Source organism: Lycium barbarum, chromosome 3 (assembly GCF_019175385.1).
Source record: "Lycium barbarum isolate Lr01 chromosome 3, ASM1917538v2, whole genome shotgun sequence".
Taxonomy (NCBI): Eukaryota; Viridiplantae; Streptophyta; class Magnoliopsida; order Solanales; family Solanaceae; genus Lycium; species Lycium barbarum.
This window is the reverse complement of record NC_083339.1, coordinates 138,051,132-138,072,120: the sequence shown is the minus strand read 5'-3', so window position 1 is coordinate 138,072,120 and position 20,989 is coordinate 138,051,132. Positions and strand designations below refer to the sequence as shown.

The following is a 20,989-nucleotide window of genomic DNA, read 5'->3' as shown; positions in this document are numbered from 1 at the left end:
AGAACACAAAGCTATGATAAAGCAGCCTCAAAACAAAAAAAAAACAAAAAAAAAGCGGTGGTGGCCATCACAGATAAATAAGGTAAAAGGCAATATCTGCAGTCAATATACAAAACCATAAACTAATTGCAGTACAATTAACCAAGTCTTCATATTCGCTAATATTTTGTTTTTCCATGTTCTCTTTTACTAAATTATCTATGGATTTAATGCTCTTTTAAAGAAATTATTCATCTCGTTAATAGATTAAACAACACAAAATGTCCCAAAATGTAAAATATTTATCAGTTCATGCCTCCTTCTAAACTAATTTCATTTCTTACCCGACCGTCCGAGAAATACTTACACGAATACCTTCATCGTCCAAATTTCTTCCTCCATGATACCATCACAGTATATTTATATATCATGATAGTATCATAAAGGATTAAGAGAAGGACTGAAGCAGCCCTTCATAAAATTGTCTCATTGAATGACTGAAGCAGTCCTGCAAGATACTATCAGTGTATATGTATATAAGATGATGGTATCATAAAGGTTTGAGAAAAGTGTGTCTTTTAAACAAATGAACGGGTACCATCTCCGTATATTTATATATCATGTCAGTATCATAATTTTAGGGCTATTTAGGGTAAGTAGTTTTAGGGGCATGAAAGTAAGAGGGGTATGGACGGGTAATTTCTGTCTTCAGGGGGCGGCGATGTTCTTTTCCCAATTTTTTTTTTATTTGTCTGTAGCAATAACATATCTAGTATAATTCCACTATTTGGGGTTTGAAAGAGTAGAGGGTACCTTGTGAAGATAGGGAGACTATTTTAAAAAATTAAGATTTTTTAATCTCAATAAAATATGACCCTTATCATTAAGTAACTATATGAAGTACTAATAGTAAAACTTAACGTTTCAAGCATACAGGAGTAATTTAGTAAAACAAACTCCTAATAAATATTTTTCTAAAGGGGTTGTTAAGTCAACAAGGAGCAAGTAAAAACGAAACCGTAATAAATATTTTATTAAGTGTTGGTTTTCGTAAATTATGCATCTTTATTGTGTTTTGAAAATCTAAATTTGACTATTAATACTTTATATTACTCCCTACGTCCATTTTTACTTGTCTTGTATTGACTTGTAACACCCCTTAAGAATCCATAAATAGAATGATAATTTTACTTTATCACCCTTAATTGTTATCAAGTTATCTGTTACTTGAGATAAATTAAATATACTTTAAAAGTTGTACAATCACTAAAAATTTCTTAAAATTTTCAACCCGATAATTAATAATAAGGGTAAAATAGGATTAAAATGGTATATTATCTCTTGATTTGTCAAACTGGACAAGTAAAAATGAACAATTATTTTTAGTATACATGACAAGTAAAACTGGACGGAGGAGGGAGTATAACTTAATGACAAAGATAGTATTGAAAGAAAAAACTCCTTTAATTGACAAGTAAGAATTTTTCTTTAAATAGACATCAAATAAAATTAAGATACTTAAATCCAGAGAGAATGAGTTCTAATTATTGAACTTTAAAGTTTAAACCAATCACACTTGTCGAGAAAATAAACCAATCACAGTTGTTCTTCCTAGTTCCTAGATGCGCCCCCTGTAGAATTAAAAAATTTCTGTCCCTGGTCTATGGCCGGTGATGCCTGGTGGAGAGAAAATGAAAGGGGTGGAAAATAACTACGTGCATTTATGCACTTGAGTTGGAATGCAATGGATAGCTTCGGCCATCTTCAACCTTGCACCATTTTTTTGCATCAAATGTTATTTTAGTACAAAAAAATAGTGTTTTGGAGCTCCAATTTTGCACTATTCATTGCACCATTACTATTCATTAATAATTTTTTTTTTATTATATCATACTTTTAATTTAACATATTATAAATTTTAATTTTTACATTTAAATTCCTAATATACCTATTCATCTACACCATTACTATTCATTAATTTTTTTTTATATAACACTTTTAATTTAACATATTATAAATCTTAATTTATAATTTTAGATTCCTAATATACCTAATTATTTTTTTTGTAATATCTTATAATATTAATTTTACATCTTAATTTGGGAGTGTAAGTTTTATAAATTAATTTTCGTATGTATTATTTTATATAAAATTGTAAGTTAATTTTATTATAAGTTATAATTGTATTAAAAAATATAACCATCACAAAAATGAAAAGTGCAAATATAAAATATAATATGTTGTTAATAAATAACACAATGTTCAATAACATAATAATTTCGAATATATAACACAATTATAACACAATGTTCAATAACATAATAATTTCGAATATATAACACAATGTTCAATAACATAATAATTTCGAATATATAACACAATTATAACACAATGTTCAATAACAACACAATGATCACATAACATAACAATGTTCAATACATTAAAATTGAAAATACATTAAACAACATAATAATTTAGAAAATTATAACAATAATTTAGTACTCTGGTAGGTCGTTTCCAGATCCACCAATATCATTAAAATATTGAGTGTATGGGGCAGAGGATTGTTGTGGTTGTGGCTGTTGAAATTGTTGACTTCTTTTATCCATTATTCGTTTTTGTTCTTGTTGAATAAATTCACGAATATTTGGATCACCAATAGAATCTAAATTTGACAATAAAATTTTATTTTCTTCTTTAAATTCTTTTAGTTTCAAAGCTCTATCTTTCATCTCCAAATCTTGCTGCCTGTCTGCACTTGACTTTGCCAACAACTCAACAAGCCGATTATTTTCTGATTGGACCATTTGCATAGCAGATGAAAAACCTTCTTCGATTTTTCTCTTCAATTTTGCTTTCTTCACCCCAATAGGTCGTTGTGATGACGTGGAATCACCTGCAACATCGGTGAGCAACGTGGTTTTCCAGGAATGCTAGGTAGTCTAGATTGCATGCATTGGAGATGGCAAAATTGTCCAACAGCATGGGCTGGACAATATGCAGGTCGTAGTGGATCCCCAACAATAATTCTTGAAGCTGTAGTTGATTATGACCTTTGGATATAGCATGCATATTTTGGTATGCCCAGCACCAATAATGACATTAATGTTTTAGAATCGTCACATCTGTTTTCCAATCTTGCTAAAGGTATTGCTCCTCCCGCCCATTATGTTAGTTAAGGAAACGAATCTGATGTGGGTTATTATTTAGCTGACAGTATATATCCAAAATGGTCTACAATTGTGCAAACCATTCATGAGCCACAATCTCAAAAGAAGAAATATTTCGCGACGAAACAAGAATCATGTTGAAAAGATGTTGAACGTGCATTCGGAGTTTTGCAATCTCGTTTTGCAATTATTGCAGGGCCGTCGCGTTTTTGGAGAAAAGAAGTGCTACATGATATATTAACATCATGTATTATACTACACAACATGATAATCGAGGATGAGAGTGATCTTAATGCACCAATTCAAGATGCTTGGGAAGGTCCAACTCCAACAGTAGAAATGGTAGTAGATGAAAATTATCGATTTGAACAATTTTTATAGCTCGACACAAAAAAATTAAGAACAAAGATGCTCATTTTGCACTTCGTAATGCATTAGTAGAGCATTTATGGGAGCAACGTACTAATCATGGAAGTTGAATATTTATGTAGAAATTAAAATAAATTCTACCTTAATGTAATAGTATTTATTTAATTATATTTTATCAATGATTTTACTTTTATTTGAATTATCCATTAACATGTATAACGTATAATATTTGCTTACAATTTATATTATTTAAAATTTTATGGTATAAAATAATTTTATATTAAATGATTATATAACAAAGGATTATGAATTACATGGGATGGATATGTAAAAAAAAAAAAAAAGATTTTTTTTAATGAAATTAAAAATAAAATTTAAGTGAAAAAAATAATATAATATAAAAAAGAGAGAAGAATATAAAAGGAATATTCTTTTTTGGTGCAAGACTCATTCTAACATTTTAATTCAAATGTATCTTAATCGAGACAAGGTATCCAAAATAATATTAATATTAAGAAAGGATTTTTTTTCGTCCATTCTGGAATATGAGAAATTTTATAATTAAGTAAACTTCCGATGGAATTTTTTATATATGTAGTAAAATTCAGATTTCCGGTAAAATCTTGATTTTGGTTCTATTAGCCATGTCGGTGGCCATTGAAGAAGTATGATCAAATTAATTACAATTCATATAATTAGACAATGCTTGAAATCTTATCAGTCCGTGTTTATACGTTTTCACACACCTTTATAAGTCAATTCACTCCCTTCTGATTTTTCACTGTGTACTGCCTCATTAGTGATCAACAGCTATATTCTACAAGGTATCTTTTGCTATTTTCTTCTATGTAATTTTTTTCTTGACGGTCTGTCTATTTTATCTCACCGAGTTCTTCATTTCTTCCTATTTCAATACCAGTCAATACTTGACTATAAGTGGTTTTGTTTGCACCGGGTTTAAAAAAATCAATATCAGTATTTGACCATACTTTATAAACTACTACAAAATAAATGTTATCACAATCTTTACACAATCAGAATATTAACAGATTACAATCTATTTAAGTAACCATTAGTACCCGAAACTCCCTGTCCGATTATTGTACATTCGCGACGCGTTAAGTGGTGGAGCAAATATTTTCATTAAAGAAAATTAAAATATAAAGAAATCAACATATGAAAAAATAAAAAAACGATTCAACATATATTATATACATATTATTTTTATTTTTATTTTTTTTCACTTGTCTACATAATTTTCTAACAAAGAAGTGTCAAGTGATACCTTTTGAATAAGGGTGGAGGAGTTAGAAACCTGAATGGTCCTCAACTTTGAGTAATTGGTCACCATAATCATAACTTAAGTTTGTCTTTCAAAAGTCACTCAACTTTGAGTTAGAAGCTTATATGGTCACTCAACTTTGAATAATTGGCCATCATAGTCACTTTAACTTTGGTTTGTCTTCCAAAAGTCACTCAACTTTGAGTTAGAAGCTTGGATGGTCAGTCAAATTTGAATAATTTGCCACCAAAGGCATTCAACTTTGTTTTGTCTTCCAAAAGTCACTCAACTTTGAGTTAGAAGCTCGAATAGTCACTCAACTTTTGGAAGACAAATCAAAGTTGAATGACTATGACGGCCAATTACCCAAAGTTGAGTGACCATTCAAGCTTCTAACTCAAAGTTGAGTGATTTTTTGAAGACAAAATAAAATTGAATGACTATGATGGCTAATTAGCCAAAATTGAGTGACTATGATGACTAATTAGCCAAAATTAAGTGACTATCCAAACTTCTGACTCAGGATGACAGGGTGACTCCGTCATTGGCCACCCAAGGCCAGTAAATCAGAAATTGCTCCTTATCAGAGATTTCTTCATTCTCAAGATTCAAACCTAAATTTTTTAAATAATAATCCACAATTAGCCGTCGCGTGTATAAGTTTGGTAAAGAAAATTCCCTCAACTAGGGCTACAAATCATGATTGGTTAAACTACTTTTAGACGAAAGTGGACGGCAGTGTTTTTTCTTTTTTTCCAAATCTGACGGCTACTGTTGACCGAGCCAAATCTTAGTCTAATGTAACAAAAATAGTACTGCATAAAAATAGTACGTAATATACTTCTTTTCAAACCAACAAATATATACGGAAAAGACTTAAATATGCCATCCAACTATCAGAAATGACTCATTTATGTCACTCATCAATAGTTTGACTCATTTATGCCATTTGGCTCATTTATGCCATTAAACTATAGGAAATGACTCATTTATGCCATCGAACTATAGGAAATGACTCATTTATGCCACTCATCAATAGTTTGACTCATTTATGTCATCGTCCATTATCAAAATGACTCATTCATGCCATTTTTCATTAACAGTTTTACAATATCATATATGACACGTGCCCTCCAACTAGATTATGATTGTGGGTGGGTAAGGTGTATGAGTCGGATTTTTTATTATTTGGTATTTAAAATTGAGCTGGTTTAATTAAACGACGTAGACCTCTAATTGGAAGCTACGTGTCATATCTGGTATTATAAAACCTGCATTAATGAAAAATGGCATGGATGAGTCATTTTGATAATGGGCGATGACATAAATGAGTCAAACTATTGATGAGTGACATAAATGAGCCATTTTCTATAGTTCGATGGCATAAATGAATCATTTCCTATAGTTCGATGACATAAATGAGTCAAACTATTGATATGTGTCATAAATAAGTCATTTCCGATAGTTGAATGACATATTTAAGTCTTTTTATATAATATATAATAATATAATAGTAATAGGAACAGAATCATTTTTTTTTCTCTTATCTGGCACAACATTTTAGCTAAACTTATAAGGTGTGAAGGCATGACTTTAAGCTGAAGACAACTTCGAATCAAACAAAAGTAATTGGACAATGGTCTCTCCACCTCATCATATTTTATCTTTTCCTATATCCTCCCATTATTTGTCTGCACTTTACACGAGCCCCTGTGTACTGGACATATCTACCAAAATGAATGAATGAATGATGACTGTTAGTTGATTCTGACACTTCACCAAAAAAAAAAAAAAAGCTTCAATATTTAGCCATCTCTGTGAAATCTAAGGCCAACCCATTTCACTTCACTTGTTATTCTTGTCATACACGCAGAGTATCGCTGTGTTTTTCTCTTTTTGTGCTCTGTTGAGTGCTATTATGCTGTACTACTAGTGTTCGACATTATTCTTATTTGGGTTGTGAGGTGAATTTCTTTGGTTCTTTATAAAAGCTTCTTAATTCTAAATATTGCAGTAAATAGTTTTAATGGACTTTTCTCTTTGTAGTATTTGGATCTTGTTAGCTAAGTGTATTTGGTTAATATGTGTATTGTGTTGATGTGGATGACATAGTGACTTCACTTATACTGCTGGTACTTGTCGTAGACGTGAAGAAAAAGCTTTCCAAGACTAAAAAGTGAAAAGTCTTTAATAGGTTCTGGATTTAAGCAGTGTCTAATTAACTTCCAAATTTAGAAATTTCTTCTCTATCTTCATGACTTTTGTCCTTGTAAAAAAAGTTATGATCTTGCTACACTTGACTTGACTATAGAGTTCAAGGTTCTTTACTTCTTTTACATCTGAGAAAAGAAAAGCAGTTTGGTTAGCTTCCTCATTTCCCATTCATATTTTCTTAAATAAACATTTGGTTGTCAAAATATAGGTCTTGGTTTATTTTATATACAAGAAATAAGAAATTCATTTATAATTTCCAGAGAGGTACTTGAATATCTAAATTAATGTATACCTTTTTATCTAAGCTTTCTGAAAAGACCATGAAGTTTTGAATTGGGAAAGTAAATCACTTTGTTAAGCTGCTCAAGTATAGAGTTGCTAAATTTTTGTATGATATTGTGCAATGAAATGTTACTGTATTTGTATACTTTTTAGAAAGAATAACTTACTCTTTAAGGTCTCTTAACACTTATTTGTTTGCTTCCTCTTGGCAGTATATGACTCGGCAGTGAAGTTGTGAAGGTTAATCATCTAATGGACTTCAGAAACTTGTTAATCTTTCTTGCATTATGCCCTGCATTTTCAGCGCAAACAATTAAAGATACAGAACTAATGATTGATGCATCTGTGAAAATTGCACAAACAGATGCTAATTACATTTGTGCTACCATTGATTGGTGGCCAAAAGAGAAGTGTAATTACAAGCAGTGTCCTTGGGGCTTGGCATCTATTATACATCTGGTAAGGTCCTACTAGCTTGTTATTGAAGGGATATGTCGTTCTTCAATATTAAAAATATAAATGATCAAGGAATGACTGGTGAGTGTTCATAAATGTGTTTTGCTTTGTCAGGATTTATCTCATCCATTTCTGGAAAATGCTATACGAGGTTTGCACGTACCATTAACCATACTTTTAACTTAATTCCAAGTTGTTTATGTTATTAGTTATTACCATAATTATCAAGCTAGACTTCTTTCTCTATGTCTCTTTAATTTTTACTCTTATTGTGATTTACATTTATTGGTGATACAGCTTTCAAGGGTTTGAGATTACGGCTCGGAGGTTCTTTACAAGACCAAGTAATATATGGTGTAGGCAACTTAAAATCTCCTTGCCATCCATTCACCAAGCAGAAGGATGGTTTGTTTGGATTTTCTAAAGGATGTTTACATATGCATAGATGGGATGAGCTAAACGGCCTTTTCAAGAAGACAGGGTAAGATATGTAAAATCTGTCCTTCTCTATTGCATTCAACAATATAAGCATGTAACCACGTCTTGGCTAATAATACACTAGAGTCCAAGTTTGGTTGATGTCCAAATTTGACCACTTTCATCTCTTCAAATGACTCTTTGAAGGTCTAAATTGATGGCAATTGGAGTGTTTCACATCCAACCAGAAATCTGACGCTAGTAAAATACTAAAATCTACCATAATCTGCTGTTCTTTGAAATTTGCGCTTGAAAAATTGATGAGTGAATACAAGGTGAATTTAAATAGATAGTTTTTGATACGTCCCTCTGCCGAAACATCCTGAATAGCATCCATGACTCTTTAATGTCACTACTTTTAAATCCTGAATTGCATCCAAACTCCAAGAAACCTAAAAATGTAGAATACTGTGCTTTGAAATATCTATTTCTTTTTATACCGCGGGACTATGACTTATCACAAAAAGATAAAGTAATAACTCTAGGAATCTCAAAAACTTACCGTGATTTTCATTTGAGTTCCACTGCTTTTGCTGCAGAGCACTTGTGACTTTTGGCTTGAATGCACTGTATGGGAGACGACGGACCAATAGGCATGTGTGGGTAGGAAATTGGGATGCCAGTAACGCCCTTGACTTCATAAGATACACTGTTGCCAAGGGCTACCAGATACACTCATGGGAACTTGGTATAATTTCTGGCATAATTCTTTCTTCTTCCAAATTTATGTAAATTTCTCCTTTACCAGAGAGGTTCCTTTCCTCAATCATGCTTTCTGGTTTTGCAGGAAATGAATTGAGTGGTAATGGGATTGGTGCGAGTGTTAATGCTGTACAGTACGGAAAAGATGTTATCCATCTGCACAATCTCATAAACCAAGTATATAAGAATTTTCACGGACGTCCTCTACTATTAGCACCAGGAGGATTCTATGGGGCTGAGTGGTTCAGCAAGCTCCTGAAGGTTTCAGGACCTGGCACTGTCAATGCCTTAACGCATCATATTTATAATCTTGGCCCGGGTGAGCTAGTGCAGATCTGTTTTTACTTTAAACTCATAAAACCATTAATGAAATCTTAAATGTTTTTGTTTATGACACTTGGTCTCCATATTTCTGTTATTTGAATTATTTTGTTGGTAAGAGCATTTGAGATGATAGAAAGCTGCATAAAAATGCTTTTTGCTGGTCAATTAAATTAATCATGTTTTCGTAATATGTTAGTTTTGAAGTTTAACAGGTTAATTATGTTCTTGAATAATTGACTGCTCCAATCTATATCTTCATGTGTAATTGTTCGAAAGACTCTAGAAAAGAGATTTATCATTCTGGTTTATTCTTATGTAGTTTCTTTCATCTTTCAGCTGAGGCCTCTTTTTTAGTTACTTCTACATTTATCAACTTTATGTAAGTCACTATATCCGGTCGAACTTAATATCTTAATACTATCTGAAATGAAGAATAAAAGGATAAAGTCCCTATTATTCTCTTGGTTCTTAAAATTCTCCTATCTTAGTCTCACTGGACAGTTTCACGTGCTTATGGACAATGTTAATGATCATCCTCAAACAATTCTCAATTTTAGAGAATTCATGAAAACTGTAAGAATCTTGAGTCAACAGTACAATTTTAAATCATCCATTATGTTTCGTTGCCAAACGGTTTTTATGTGGGAACTCCGGCTGTAGATTTTTTATTGTGTACATAGCGTGATATAACTGCTTGCATTATCGAGATCTCGGAGCTGAAAATTATTAATATTAATTAAAGCAGAAGTGTTCTGTTTCAGGGTCCGATCACAAGCTTGTGGATAAAATTTTAAATCCTGAATACCTGAATAAAATATCAGATACATACCGCAGTCTTACTCAAACCATTGAAAGGAATGGTCCTTGGGCTTCAGCTTGGGTTGGAGAATCTGGTGGAGCCTACAACAGTGGAGGTCCTAATGTGTCTAATGCCTTCGTAGATAGTTTTTGGTAAATTTTCTTGATTAGTTTGATTTATAGTATTAGCTAGCAGTCAAGTGAAACAATTCCGGAGACCATAATTCAGGCAGGGGGTATGATTTTTCATTCATGCCTGGCCTTTAATATGGATTATAGGTACTTAGATCAGCTCGGGATGGCAGCCAAGCACCATACTAAAGTATACTGCAGGCAGACTCTTATTGGTGGAAATTATGGGCTCCTTGATACCAAAACGTTTGTTCCAAATCCTGATTATTATAGGTGAGGTGCTTGACTACTTTATTCAAGTTTGACTTCGATTACTAGAAGGAGCAGGTTGTGAAATTTTTATATTTCTGTATTAGGTCCTTGAGAATCTAATCAAAATGATTTGGTCTTTCCATTTCAATTTAATACAGTGCACTTCTTTGGAATAAACTGATGGGAAAAGAAGTTCTTGATGTTAGCAGCAAAGGATCACCACATTTGCGCTCTTATGCCCATTGTACAAAAGATAGAGTAAGAGATCTGTGTATATTCTGATTCATTTATGTTACCTGATATGCATTAATACATTGGAACATTATCTTAATAGTAATTGCTTTGAAGCTTCTCCAAGAGGAATTCTTGCGTTTAACTTTAAAAAATTGTCTGCTGCACAAGCCATTATGTCAATCTAACATGTTGAGTAGGCTCAAACATCATATATGCTCTTAGTTAGACCAACAAAGGTGCAATTACTCAGAGTTCTGACACATAAGGACCATATGCTATTTAGGTTTGTGAACCCTGCAGGGGAAGTTATCACTAGATTTAGCTAGATGTTACATGTTTCACTGCTGCTTCCTTTTGTAGGCTATGTGATAAGCCTTAGTGAGTTTTCTTCTCCTGAGAAAACACTGACTCCGTAAAACTTATCCGCATCCGGTGTTTGTATCAAACCACACTGACTCTGGCATTTCCCTTAGTTCGTAAACCAACCTTCGCATTCTTGCACATCAGAACTGCAGCCAATGTTCCTAACTTATGCACTACGCTGCTTATATTGTGCTTTGTTCTGAAAAATGGATCATCCAAAATGAAGGATTATACTATATTCCTCCTGTGCATATATCAAATGATCCAATTTAGTTTCACTTAAGTCCACTTCCCTCTCATTTCTCGTTTTCATTATGTGCATGTGCCACTGTCTTCAAATCTCTACTTGATTATTTGCATCTCCATACTACTGCGAAAGACCAAAACCGTGTATTAACTTACTGGCGTTACCTTTGTGCAGGCAGGTGTGACTTTACTTCTGATCAATTTAAGCAACCAGATCCACTATGGGGTCAACATCCAATCTAGTGCAGGTGAGAAAAAAAACCCAACGAAAAAGTCATTCGTGCACGGTCTTAAGGAAAGTGTTTCGTGGCTAGGAAGCAGATCATCAGATGTTACATTGTTGCGAGAAGAGTACCATCTAACTCCAGAAGGTGGCAGCATTAAAAGCAGAAGAATGCTCCTCAATGGGAAATTATTGCAACTTACAGAAAGAGGAGACATTCCAAGTTTGTCTCCAGTGCTTAAAAGTTTAAAATCTCCAATATCTATTGCACCATTGTCCATCAAGTTCATTGTATTCCCCAATTTTAATTCTCCCAGTTGTAGCTAAGTGGAGTATTACTGAGAGGTGAGAGCTCGCATTATAATCAGCATAATATAGATTCATCATTCATGCACTATAATTTGAATACAATAATACCAGCCCCTTGTAGTCGATTATAGTTTCACGTGGAATCAACTCATTAAAGTATCAATAGATTAGTTCAATTTTTTTTCTTCATCTCCATCTACCTCAGTTACATTTCTTTTTATCCTTATTTAATATATGCTCTTGCCTTTGTGTATGTGGGTTATAAACCGGTAAGTTAGCAGAATGAAGCTTTGGATGTAACTTCCAATTACAAATACAACAAGATTCTCTTATTTTCCGTTTTCCTTTATGCATACCTGCACATATTAAAGGAGGTACGGCTACACTTCTCAAAAGACTTGGGATTTATCTTATGACAACAAAAGGATAGGATGGTAGGTCATCCGTAAAGTTGAGATGTGTAAATAGATTTTTCAAATAAATTTAGCTGGTAACTTATATATTTTTCTTGAAAAGAAATAAATCTTTGGAATATGAGCAAGTAAACCGGAAAAAAGAGAATAGTTTTCCATTTATTTTTTCTTCCTTTGCTTTAGAATTTTTCAATCAAACATACGTTCAGGATATCAAGATTAATTTGAATAATAAGGGAAGATTGTCGCCTCAATTATTGATAAATTTCTAATTGAGTTTCATAATACTCGACTAGCTTTGTATTTTCTTAGTTGCTCTTCTAAACAAATTTCACACATTTAACGAATTTTTAACTTAAAATAACGAGTGGAAATGCCATATTATAGCATAAAAACAAATATAAACGTGGGGTCACAGCCAAAAAAGTGATCTACAGAAATATATTACTAGTTGACGGAATAAATCTCTATTAATTGAAGGATAAAAGTACGTTTTAGTCGTGTATTGCAAAGATCAAAACTATTCAAGTTTATTTTTTATCAGAACTATTTATTTTTTTCAATAAGTGCCTATTTTAAATAAGTAAAGTGTTTGGTCAAAATTTTGAAAGAAAATAAGTGTTTCTGGGAGTAGCAGAAACAGTTAATTAAAAGCTAAAAAGATTAGTTTTTGGCCAAAAACACTTTTGAGAAAAATACAATTACAAGCACTTTTAAAAGCTTGGTCAAACACTAATTGCTGCTCAAAAGTCCTTTTTAACTTTAATTATTCAAATACAAACTGCTTTTCATCAAAAATACTATTTTAAAAAGCACTTTTACAAAAATTCTTTTCAAAATAAGCTGATTTTAGAAACTTACTAAACAATCTATAAATCACTTTTGTAATTCTGTTCAATACTAGTGGCATTTGGCCCGTGCTAAGCCCGGGTGATACAATAACGGATACGCGGAAGCAATAAATTAACAAGAAAAATAAAAGGGATAGAAAGATAGACACAAGATTAGACAGAATTAAGCAACCAAAACTATATTAAAGTCTTGACCTTCTAATTACACAACTAATTAGCACCTAACTCTTAAGTTAACCTCAATGGAATTAAATTTCCAAGCAACCAACCTCTCAACAATCAAAGATTCAATAAGAGTCCTCCATGGCCTCTCTCACAAGTTTCTCTTTCTAGAGACAACTCTCAAAATCACTCATAAATTTATCAATTCATCAAAATCTCCCTAATCAAATAAAATACTAGCTATTTATACTAATGAAATAAAGAAGACACTATATTATTACAATTATACCCTTAATGAAGTAAGGGCCTTGTTTGGATGTCTTCCATGGAAGTGAAACTTGAAAAGGCTTGCATTTAAGTGCTAGCCCCTTTTGCATGCATAGCCTCCTTCTCCAAATAGCCTCCCAAGCTATCTTCCATATCTTGAATGTGAAGTTCTTGAAGCCTTCCATCCAAGCTATCTCCCATATCTTGAAGGTCGTCCTATGTGGACCTCCTATGATCTTCAAAGACTCCATCCTCATGAAGCTCGATGGAATTGATCTTGTATCACCGGACCCAAAATTAAGATTAAACGTTGAATTTGTAATTTTTTCTTATTTTCACGCTCTTTCCGACGTTAAGTTATTGAAAGACTAATCCGATATTTTCTGAAAACTCTTTAAAACTAAAGACTTCCCATATATTTAAATTGCACAAAAATATTTAAAACTTGAACAAAGATTCTTTTTTTTTTTTGTCTTTACTTTAGACCTTTTTTTTTTACCTTCAAACAAATTCATGAAATAAAGTGTCTTAATTTTTAACAACATCCAATATGAACTATAACGTTTTCTTTCAAAAAGACGAAAAAAAGTTTGGTTCTAGAGACATAAATTATATGCTATATTTATTCTTTATTGAGATTTTAATGAGGTTACTTATAAACAAAGATAATACTCAAATAAATATAAATAAAATTTTATACTTTACTAATATTTGTAGATGTTAATTTCAATTAAATTATATAAAGTGTATCGAAAAGATGAAGAAAATTTATTACTTTTCTCGATAAAATTGAACTTTCCTTTTACTTTCTAAAAATTTATGTGATGAGAAAAATGCAAATGACATTTTTTTTTCTTTTGTTAGTTTAAGTGGAACATTATTTTACAAAATGTATATCTTAATTACTTTCTCAAACACAAATGAATATTCAATGCTTCATGATTCATTTAACCATGTTTTCCTGTGTTAAAAACAATGCCTAACATTTTCTCAAACCGCCAACGGAAAAAGATACTTAAGAAACATAAAAAGTTTACTCCCTTTTGTCACAAGTTGTTTGACAGTAGTACTGCTTGGAATACTGAAGTTTGTTTCATTAACTACATATTTTCAAAGATGTTCTCAACATTTAAACTACTCCATCAAGTTCAAATTACAGTTTCTTTTTATGTAATTTTTAAGTGTAAATATATATTAAGAAACATATCTATGAATTCATACAAAAATTTGAACTGACTAACTGCGTAATACACCTTGTATTTTTTTAGATGAATGGAGTATAAGCTAAAATTTACATTGTCTGTTATAGAAACTATTATTAACTACGCGTGCATTAAATTTTTAAAAAATATTATAACACACCAAATAATATCCGGAAATAAAAGGTTAATTTTGTTAAGCAAGAAAGATATAGCTAATCAACATACAAACCAACAAAACATGTCAATGAAAAGATTTAATTTTCAATATAGTTAATAAATGATTAGATAAAAATAAAAGTTTAGGTAACAATATCTAATCCAAATGAAGACCAATTATATCTGTTAAATTTTCAAAGTTTCACACTGAATAATCAAAGAGTTGTTAATTAGAGAAACTTCAATTTTTGTGAGCAATACATATTTTAATTAAGGTAAATACAAATGCGGTGTATTCTCTCATCCAAATCATGCATAGTGACATGTTTCTTTTAGTTGACATCATCACAATTCACAATTTCTTAAGCGTTTTAAGAGGACCTTAAATTTTTTTAAATTTACTAAAATTGGGTGCGGCACCTTAAATAATAAAGAACTGAAATAGGAGTAAAAATAAGGCATATGAAAAAGTTATAATGCATGTCACATTACCTTAAAAAAAATTAGTCTTAGGGGTTTTGTATTATCAAAAAAAGATGTCTTGATATTTTTAAAACACCCTATGGTAGATGAAACAATAAAAGACAAATATAGAGGCAAATTTGAAAGAAGCAACCTTTAGTTGGCAACTCTTAATTGTAATGTAACTAAAAAATCTAATTAAGGACTACAAAAAAGTTAGATTGACTTTTATTATATGGAGTAACAAAAAATCTAACTAAGGAATAAAAAAAAATTAGATTAACCCTTATTATCTTATTATATTACTACTACTTAGAAGAGGGAGTTTGGTCGTCCCTCTTCGTCGTCCGTTGATGGGCCCCATTAAAAAAAAATAAAAATTGGGCCCTATATTAAACAGGACCTAAAAAAAAAATTGTAAAAAAAAATTGTATATCCCATATATATTAAATAACAACTAATATTTTAAAAAAATTGTGGGCCCCATATTAAATACCAACCAGTATTATAAAAAAAAAAGTGAATCCCATATTTAAAAAACAAACAATGTTAAAAAAAAAAGTGGGCCCCATATTAAACACCATACGTATTCGTAGGAAACACTAATATAATAAAATTTTAGATACGGAGCACAAATTACAATGTTATATCAATCGTGTTTTGAACATAGTACATATAAAAAAAAAAAAATTGGGGCCCATAAAAAAAACAACTAATATTAAAAAAAATGTGAACCCCATATTAAACATCATCCAGTATTAAAAAAAAAGGTGGAACCCACAACCCCATATTAACAAAATCAAGTAATATTAAAAAAAAAGTGAATCCCATATTAAAAAAACAAACAATGTTAAAAAAAAATTGTGGGCCCCATATTAAATACCGTGCATATTCGTAGCAAACACTAATATAATAAAGTTTTAAATACGGAGCACAAACTACAATGTTATATTAATCGTGTTTTGAACATAGTATCCCATATTGACAAAATCAAGCAATATATATATATATATATATATATATATATAAATGAATCCCATATTAAAAAAATAAACAATGTCAAAAAAAAAAAGTGCAGACTTTGTATTCTTAGCAAACACTAATATAATAAAGTTTTAGATACGGAGCACAAATTACAATATTATATCAATCGTGTTTTGAACATAGTATATATAAAAAAAAATTAAAAAAAATTGGGCCCCATATTAAACAGGCCATTAAAAAAATTGTAAAAAAAAAATTGTGGGCCCTATATATATTAAACAACAACTAATATTAAAAAAAATGTGGGCCCCATATTAAACACCATCCAGTATTAAAAAAAAGTGGAGCCCACCACATCCAAACTCACGGGAAAAAAAAAAGTGAACCCAATATTAACAAAATCAAGCAATATTAAAAAAAAAAAAAAAAATTGTGGGCCTCATATTAAACACCGTGCGTATTCGTAGCAAACACTAATATAATAAAGTTTTAAATACAGAGCACAAATTACAATGTTATATTAATCGTGTTTTGAACATTGTATCCCACATTGACAAAATCAAGCAATATATATATATAAAAAAAAAATGAATCCCACATTGTGGGCCCCATATTAAACACCATCCAGTATTAAAAAAAAAGTGGAACCCACCACATCCAAACTCACGGAAAAAAAAGTGAACCCCATATTAACAAAATCAAATAATATTGAAAAAAAAAGTGAATCCCATATTTTAAAAACAAACAATGTTAAAAAAAATGTGGGCCCCATATTAAACACCATGTGTATTCGTAGCAAACACTAATATAATAAAGTTTTAAATACGGAGCACAAACTACAATGTTATATTAATCGTGTTTTGAACATAGTATCCCATATTGACAAAATCAAGTTATTATGTTCACTAAATATACTTAAAATATTTATATTTTAAAGTAAGATAGAATTTAATGCAAAAGACAACATGACAAGTAAAATGAGCTAAACCGAGAATATTTACCAACAATTAAAAAATAGTATTTCTTCGTTTAGATAGAAAATCAATTTCTACAACAAGTTTTCTCTTTTAAAAAATATTAATAAATTTGCCGATTTTGTATTCGTAGCAAACATTAATATAATAAAATTTTAGATACGGAGCACAAACTACAATGTTATATTAATCATGTTTTAAACATAACATATACTCTCTCTCTCTCTCTCTCTCTCTCTCTCTATATATATATATATATATATATATATATATATATATATATATATATATATATATATATATAATCACTATTGAAAGACAACTATATACACATAGATACACTATAATCTAAAGTGTTGGGCGCACAGGCATAAGCCGTCTAGTTACTACTATATATAAGCGTCGATAAAACGCTTTTGTCGTCCTCACATTACTAATTGCTCCTATTGAGATCCTACACGTGGCAACTGTTGACACCCAATTTTGTCCCTCCTTTATTTTAATTTACTCAGGGCTTCTAAATTTACTGACAAGCTAAATACTTTATTTTCACTACTATTATTTTTGCTACTTTTATTTTTTCAACATTATGAGCATTACTTTATCATAAATTTTAAACAGTTCATCATCGTTTCATTTTCGGGTCTGGACTCGTTAAATTAATTACAAGACAACACTTTGCAAAATATTTATTTTACATATTTATTGTCTTTACATAATATATATTATACCAGTTATTAAATTGGAAGCCCAAAAAAAATAATTAAATAGCGAAGGAAGGAACAACAATTTTCAGCCAAATTAATGGATTAAAATACAAATACAATGTTATTCCCTACCCAAATAAACAACCCACATTTTAATACCCAACCCACATTATATCAGCCCACATTTAAATTAATCAACCAAGCCCAAATGATTCCCTACCCGGTCCAATAATTTTTCTGCGACCCGACCCAATACCTAAACCTACCCGCCCCCTTTTTCTTTCCTTTCTTCTCCTTTATCCGCCTCCCTCCTCCTCTTTCTCCTTTCCTCTCCCCTCATTTCCCTCCTTTTCCCTTTCTCCGCCGCACCCCTACCCTTTCCTCTCTCTTCCCACGTTACCCGCTCCGCTCCACTTCCTTCTGTCCCCCACTATTCTCTTATACGCTCCTCTCTCTCTTTCTCAAACCCGAATCGAAACCCTATAAATGGGATGGTCTGGAGACGTTTAAGGGGGAGAAAGAAAGGAGAAAGAAAAAAGCAAAAACAAATCAACAAGAAAACAGATCGAAAAAAAGGGGGTATTTTGGGGAAATCGTTTTAAGGGATTTTAAGATTTTTGGAAATTGATTCAGTGTTTTGGACAATAGAATTACTCACATTTTTTAGACAAGTTTTGTTTTAGCGTTCTTCAGGAAACGATTATTCAGCGTTTCCCACAGCTTACCCTCACATTTCGTACAGTTTTTACCAATCATCATCTATTCTCGAACATTTACTCGACATAAACTTTCGGGTCTGTTTTAATCTGAGGTTCGAATCGTTCGTCGTGTTCGGGTCGTTTTCTGCGGTACTCGGGTATGTTAGTATAATCTAAGACATTTTGTTGGTAATAAGAATGTTCAAGCATGTCTTATTTGTGTAAGTGTTGATTTTTTGTTTGAGAGTATGGGAGATATACCTAAATATATTAGATGTATATAGTTCCTATATACCTTTGAGCTACAGGAATTTATACATTAGAGTATATATCGGGTATATCATTTATGTGGATTCCGTATTATTAGTTTGTGCGTCATGATGGTATTAAGTTGGATCCGGATCTTAATTGTTTGCTTCTTTGGACTGCTCTTTATTAGTTTCTAGATTCTGAATATCGTGTGTTTCATTCGAGCTCTGTCTTGTTTATTAAAAATCTGGAATTAATTAAGCATGGTTGAGTTTTACGAATTTAGATATTTAGTTCTGTTTCAACTTTCAACATATATGCGAAGTATGACTTCCTGTTGCCCTGTTCTGTTTTCATCTCCATGTTTGTTAAATATGTCCATTTACATATATGAATATCCTTGTTGAATACGACTGTTTTGTGTGAATTGGTGTTGGTTATTGGTTTAGTTCATATTTGGTTTAAGTTTAGTATGCATATGCTGTTTCATATAATCTATGCCCTGTCGAGTTTTTTTTTTTTTTTAAGAAACTTTATCACTTCAAAGCTGCAAGATTGTACTTGACTTAAAAAATGATTCTGCTTTTGTTATGTGGGATTGGATAGGAGTTGGTTTGTTCACTGTTTAGTGTAGGAACTGATTTAGGAAACAACGTCGCAGCTTTGCTGCCTAAAATATCCTTAATGACAAATTTTGTTTCGACCTAATTAAGTGTTTATTATAAGAATTAAAGATTAGGGGAATCATGTGTGTTAATGCTTTGGAGGTGATAAATGATTTGAATACTCTTTCAAGCCGCTGATTTTCTAAAAAAAACTGAATTCTTGTCTTACCTGAACCTGTTATATGCTTTGTTGTCTTCCTTGAAATGGCTGTCGAGGTTTTAGTATTTTTCCTTTTCTTATTATTTGAAATAAGGAGGAATATGTTTGATCTATCATTCTTGGTCTAGGATGGTGTTTGGGTCTTTAGCCTATTTCAATTCAGTTAACTCATAAAAGAATGTCCCTTTGCAAGAAATTCAGGTCTGTTGATAAATAGCTTTAAGCAAAACTTGTTGAATATAGATGAGGAGATTATATCCTACTCTTGTTTTGAATTAATTTGTCGAAATTAATGTGCTTAATTCTTTTCTTCAATGGAATTCCACAGTGGTACTTAACCAATGCATATTCGATCTGTTTGGTTCCGCACTGATAAGAAAACAAATTAGCTACTGGTCGTTCCATGTGTGCAAAAATGAAAACAGTTTCATCTAATTGAATGTACTACTTTGGATGATAATTTTTAGTATGAGGACTATCATGTTGGAGTCTTGTTTCCTTTCCTTATGTGAAATGTGTTAATGATTAAGCGTAAAATATTATGGACAGAACATTCGTAATCTTCTACATAGGTTAGAAATTTTGATCATGGTTTTTATGTTAGAATGTGTGTTGAAAGAAACATTCTTGAACTGTTAATACGCTAACTGAGAAAGGTCTCCTGTTTTAATTAAATCGTTAATTCATTTTGAGGTGATAAGACCACTTTCGCTGCTGCTGCATATTTTTAGCAAATCGCTCTAAGATTTAGCTCTAATTCGTTGAGAAATCATCACATCACCGTGTCGTTGTTCATTAGAGTCATTCAGATCTGTTTCGGTTAAGATTTGCAGAATTAAGATTAGTAGTTTTTTTTTCCAGCTTTAGTTTACATGGCAATATGTTTAATTTCGAGAATGAATGTTATCCAGAGGCTAATTCACAAGTATGCACTGATATGTGTTCGACTGTTTGTATACAGAGGAATCATGAACTCATATTTGTCCATTTTAATTTACAGTCCATACTAAATAGATGCATTCCTTTGTTTTCTAATCTTAAAATCCATTATCTGCCATTGTGGTGGTGGGTTTATGGGTAGAATGCTGCGTTCTTCACTTGATCATAAGCATAAGTCTTTAATTTTCTTCTTTATCCTCTATAATTATTTTAGTCGGGTTTTCTTTCTAATCCTTTATATTTTTCTTTTCTTTGTTTCGCATGTACAACCGGAGCCGAAGAGTTTCG

The 20,989-nt window shown here is 31.4% G+C and overlaps 2 protein-coding genes across 3 annotated transcripts; one reads left to right on the top strand and one right to left on the bottom strand.

Annotated features, from left to right (window-relative positions):
* Positions 1-2,474: 2,474 nt before the first annotated feature.
* On the bottom strand, positions 2,475-3,051 carry LOC132631454 (uncharacterized). The gene is made up of 2 exons (XM_060347030.1): positions 3,033-3,051; positions 2,475-2,875 (listed from the first exon to the last, which is right to left on the bottom strand). Exons 1-2 carry the CDS (start codon positions 3,049-3,051, stop codon positions 2,475-2,477), a joined length of 420 nt encoding a protein of 139 aa, XP_060203013.1.
* A 3,402-nt stretch (positions 3,052-6,453) lies between these two features.
* Positions 6,454-12,001, top strand: LOC132632891 (heparanase-like protein 1). 2 transcript variants are annotated; one of them, XM_060349019.1, is made up of 10 exons: positions 6,454-6,764; positions 7,509-7,755; positions 7,867-7,903; positions 8,050-8,233; positions 8,769-8,917; positions 9,017-9,250; positions 10,017-10,206; positions 10,333-10,458; positions 10,596-10,695; positions 11,456-12,001. In XM_060349019.1, exons 2-10 carry the CDS (start codon positions 7,549-7,551, stop codon positions 11,828-11,830), a joined length of 1,602 nt encoding a protein of 533 aa, XP_060205002.1. In that variant the 5' UTR covers positions 6,454-6,764; positions 7,509-7,548; the 3' UTR covers positions 11,831-12,001. The 2 variants fall into 2 exon arrangements, with proteins under 2 accessions (XP_060205002.1, XP_060205003.1); XM_060349020.1 differs by lacking the exon at positions 6,454-6,764 and adding an exon at positions 7,041-7,161.
* Positions 12,002-20,989: the final 8,988 nt, after the last annotated feature.

Bases quoted from the DNA above. Each gene is read 5' to 3' on its own strand.
- LOC132632891 (XM_060349019.1), top strand. From the start codon at position 7,549: ATGGACTTCAGAAACTTGTTAATCTTTCTTGCATTATGCCCTGCATTT. The intron at 7,904-8,049 runs GTTTGCACGTAC...TTGGTGATACAG, and splicing joins TCTGGAAAATGCTATACGAG to CTTTCAAGGGTTTGAGATTA. The intron at 9,251-10,016 runs GTGAGCTAGTGC...GTTCTGTTTCAG, and splicing joins TATTTATAATCTTGGCCCGG to GGTCCGATCACAAGCTTGTG.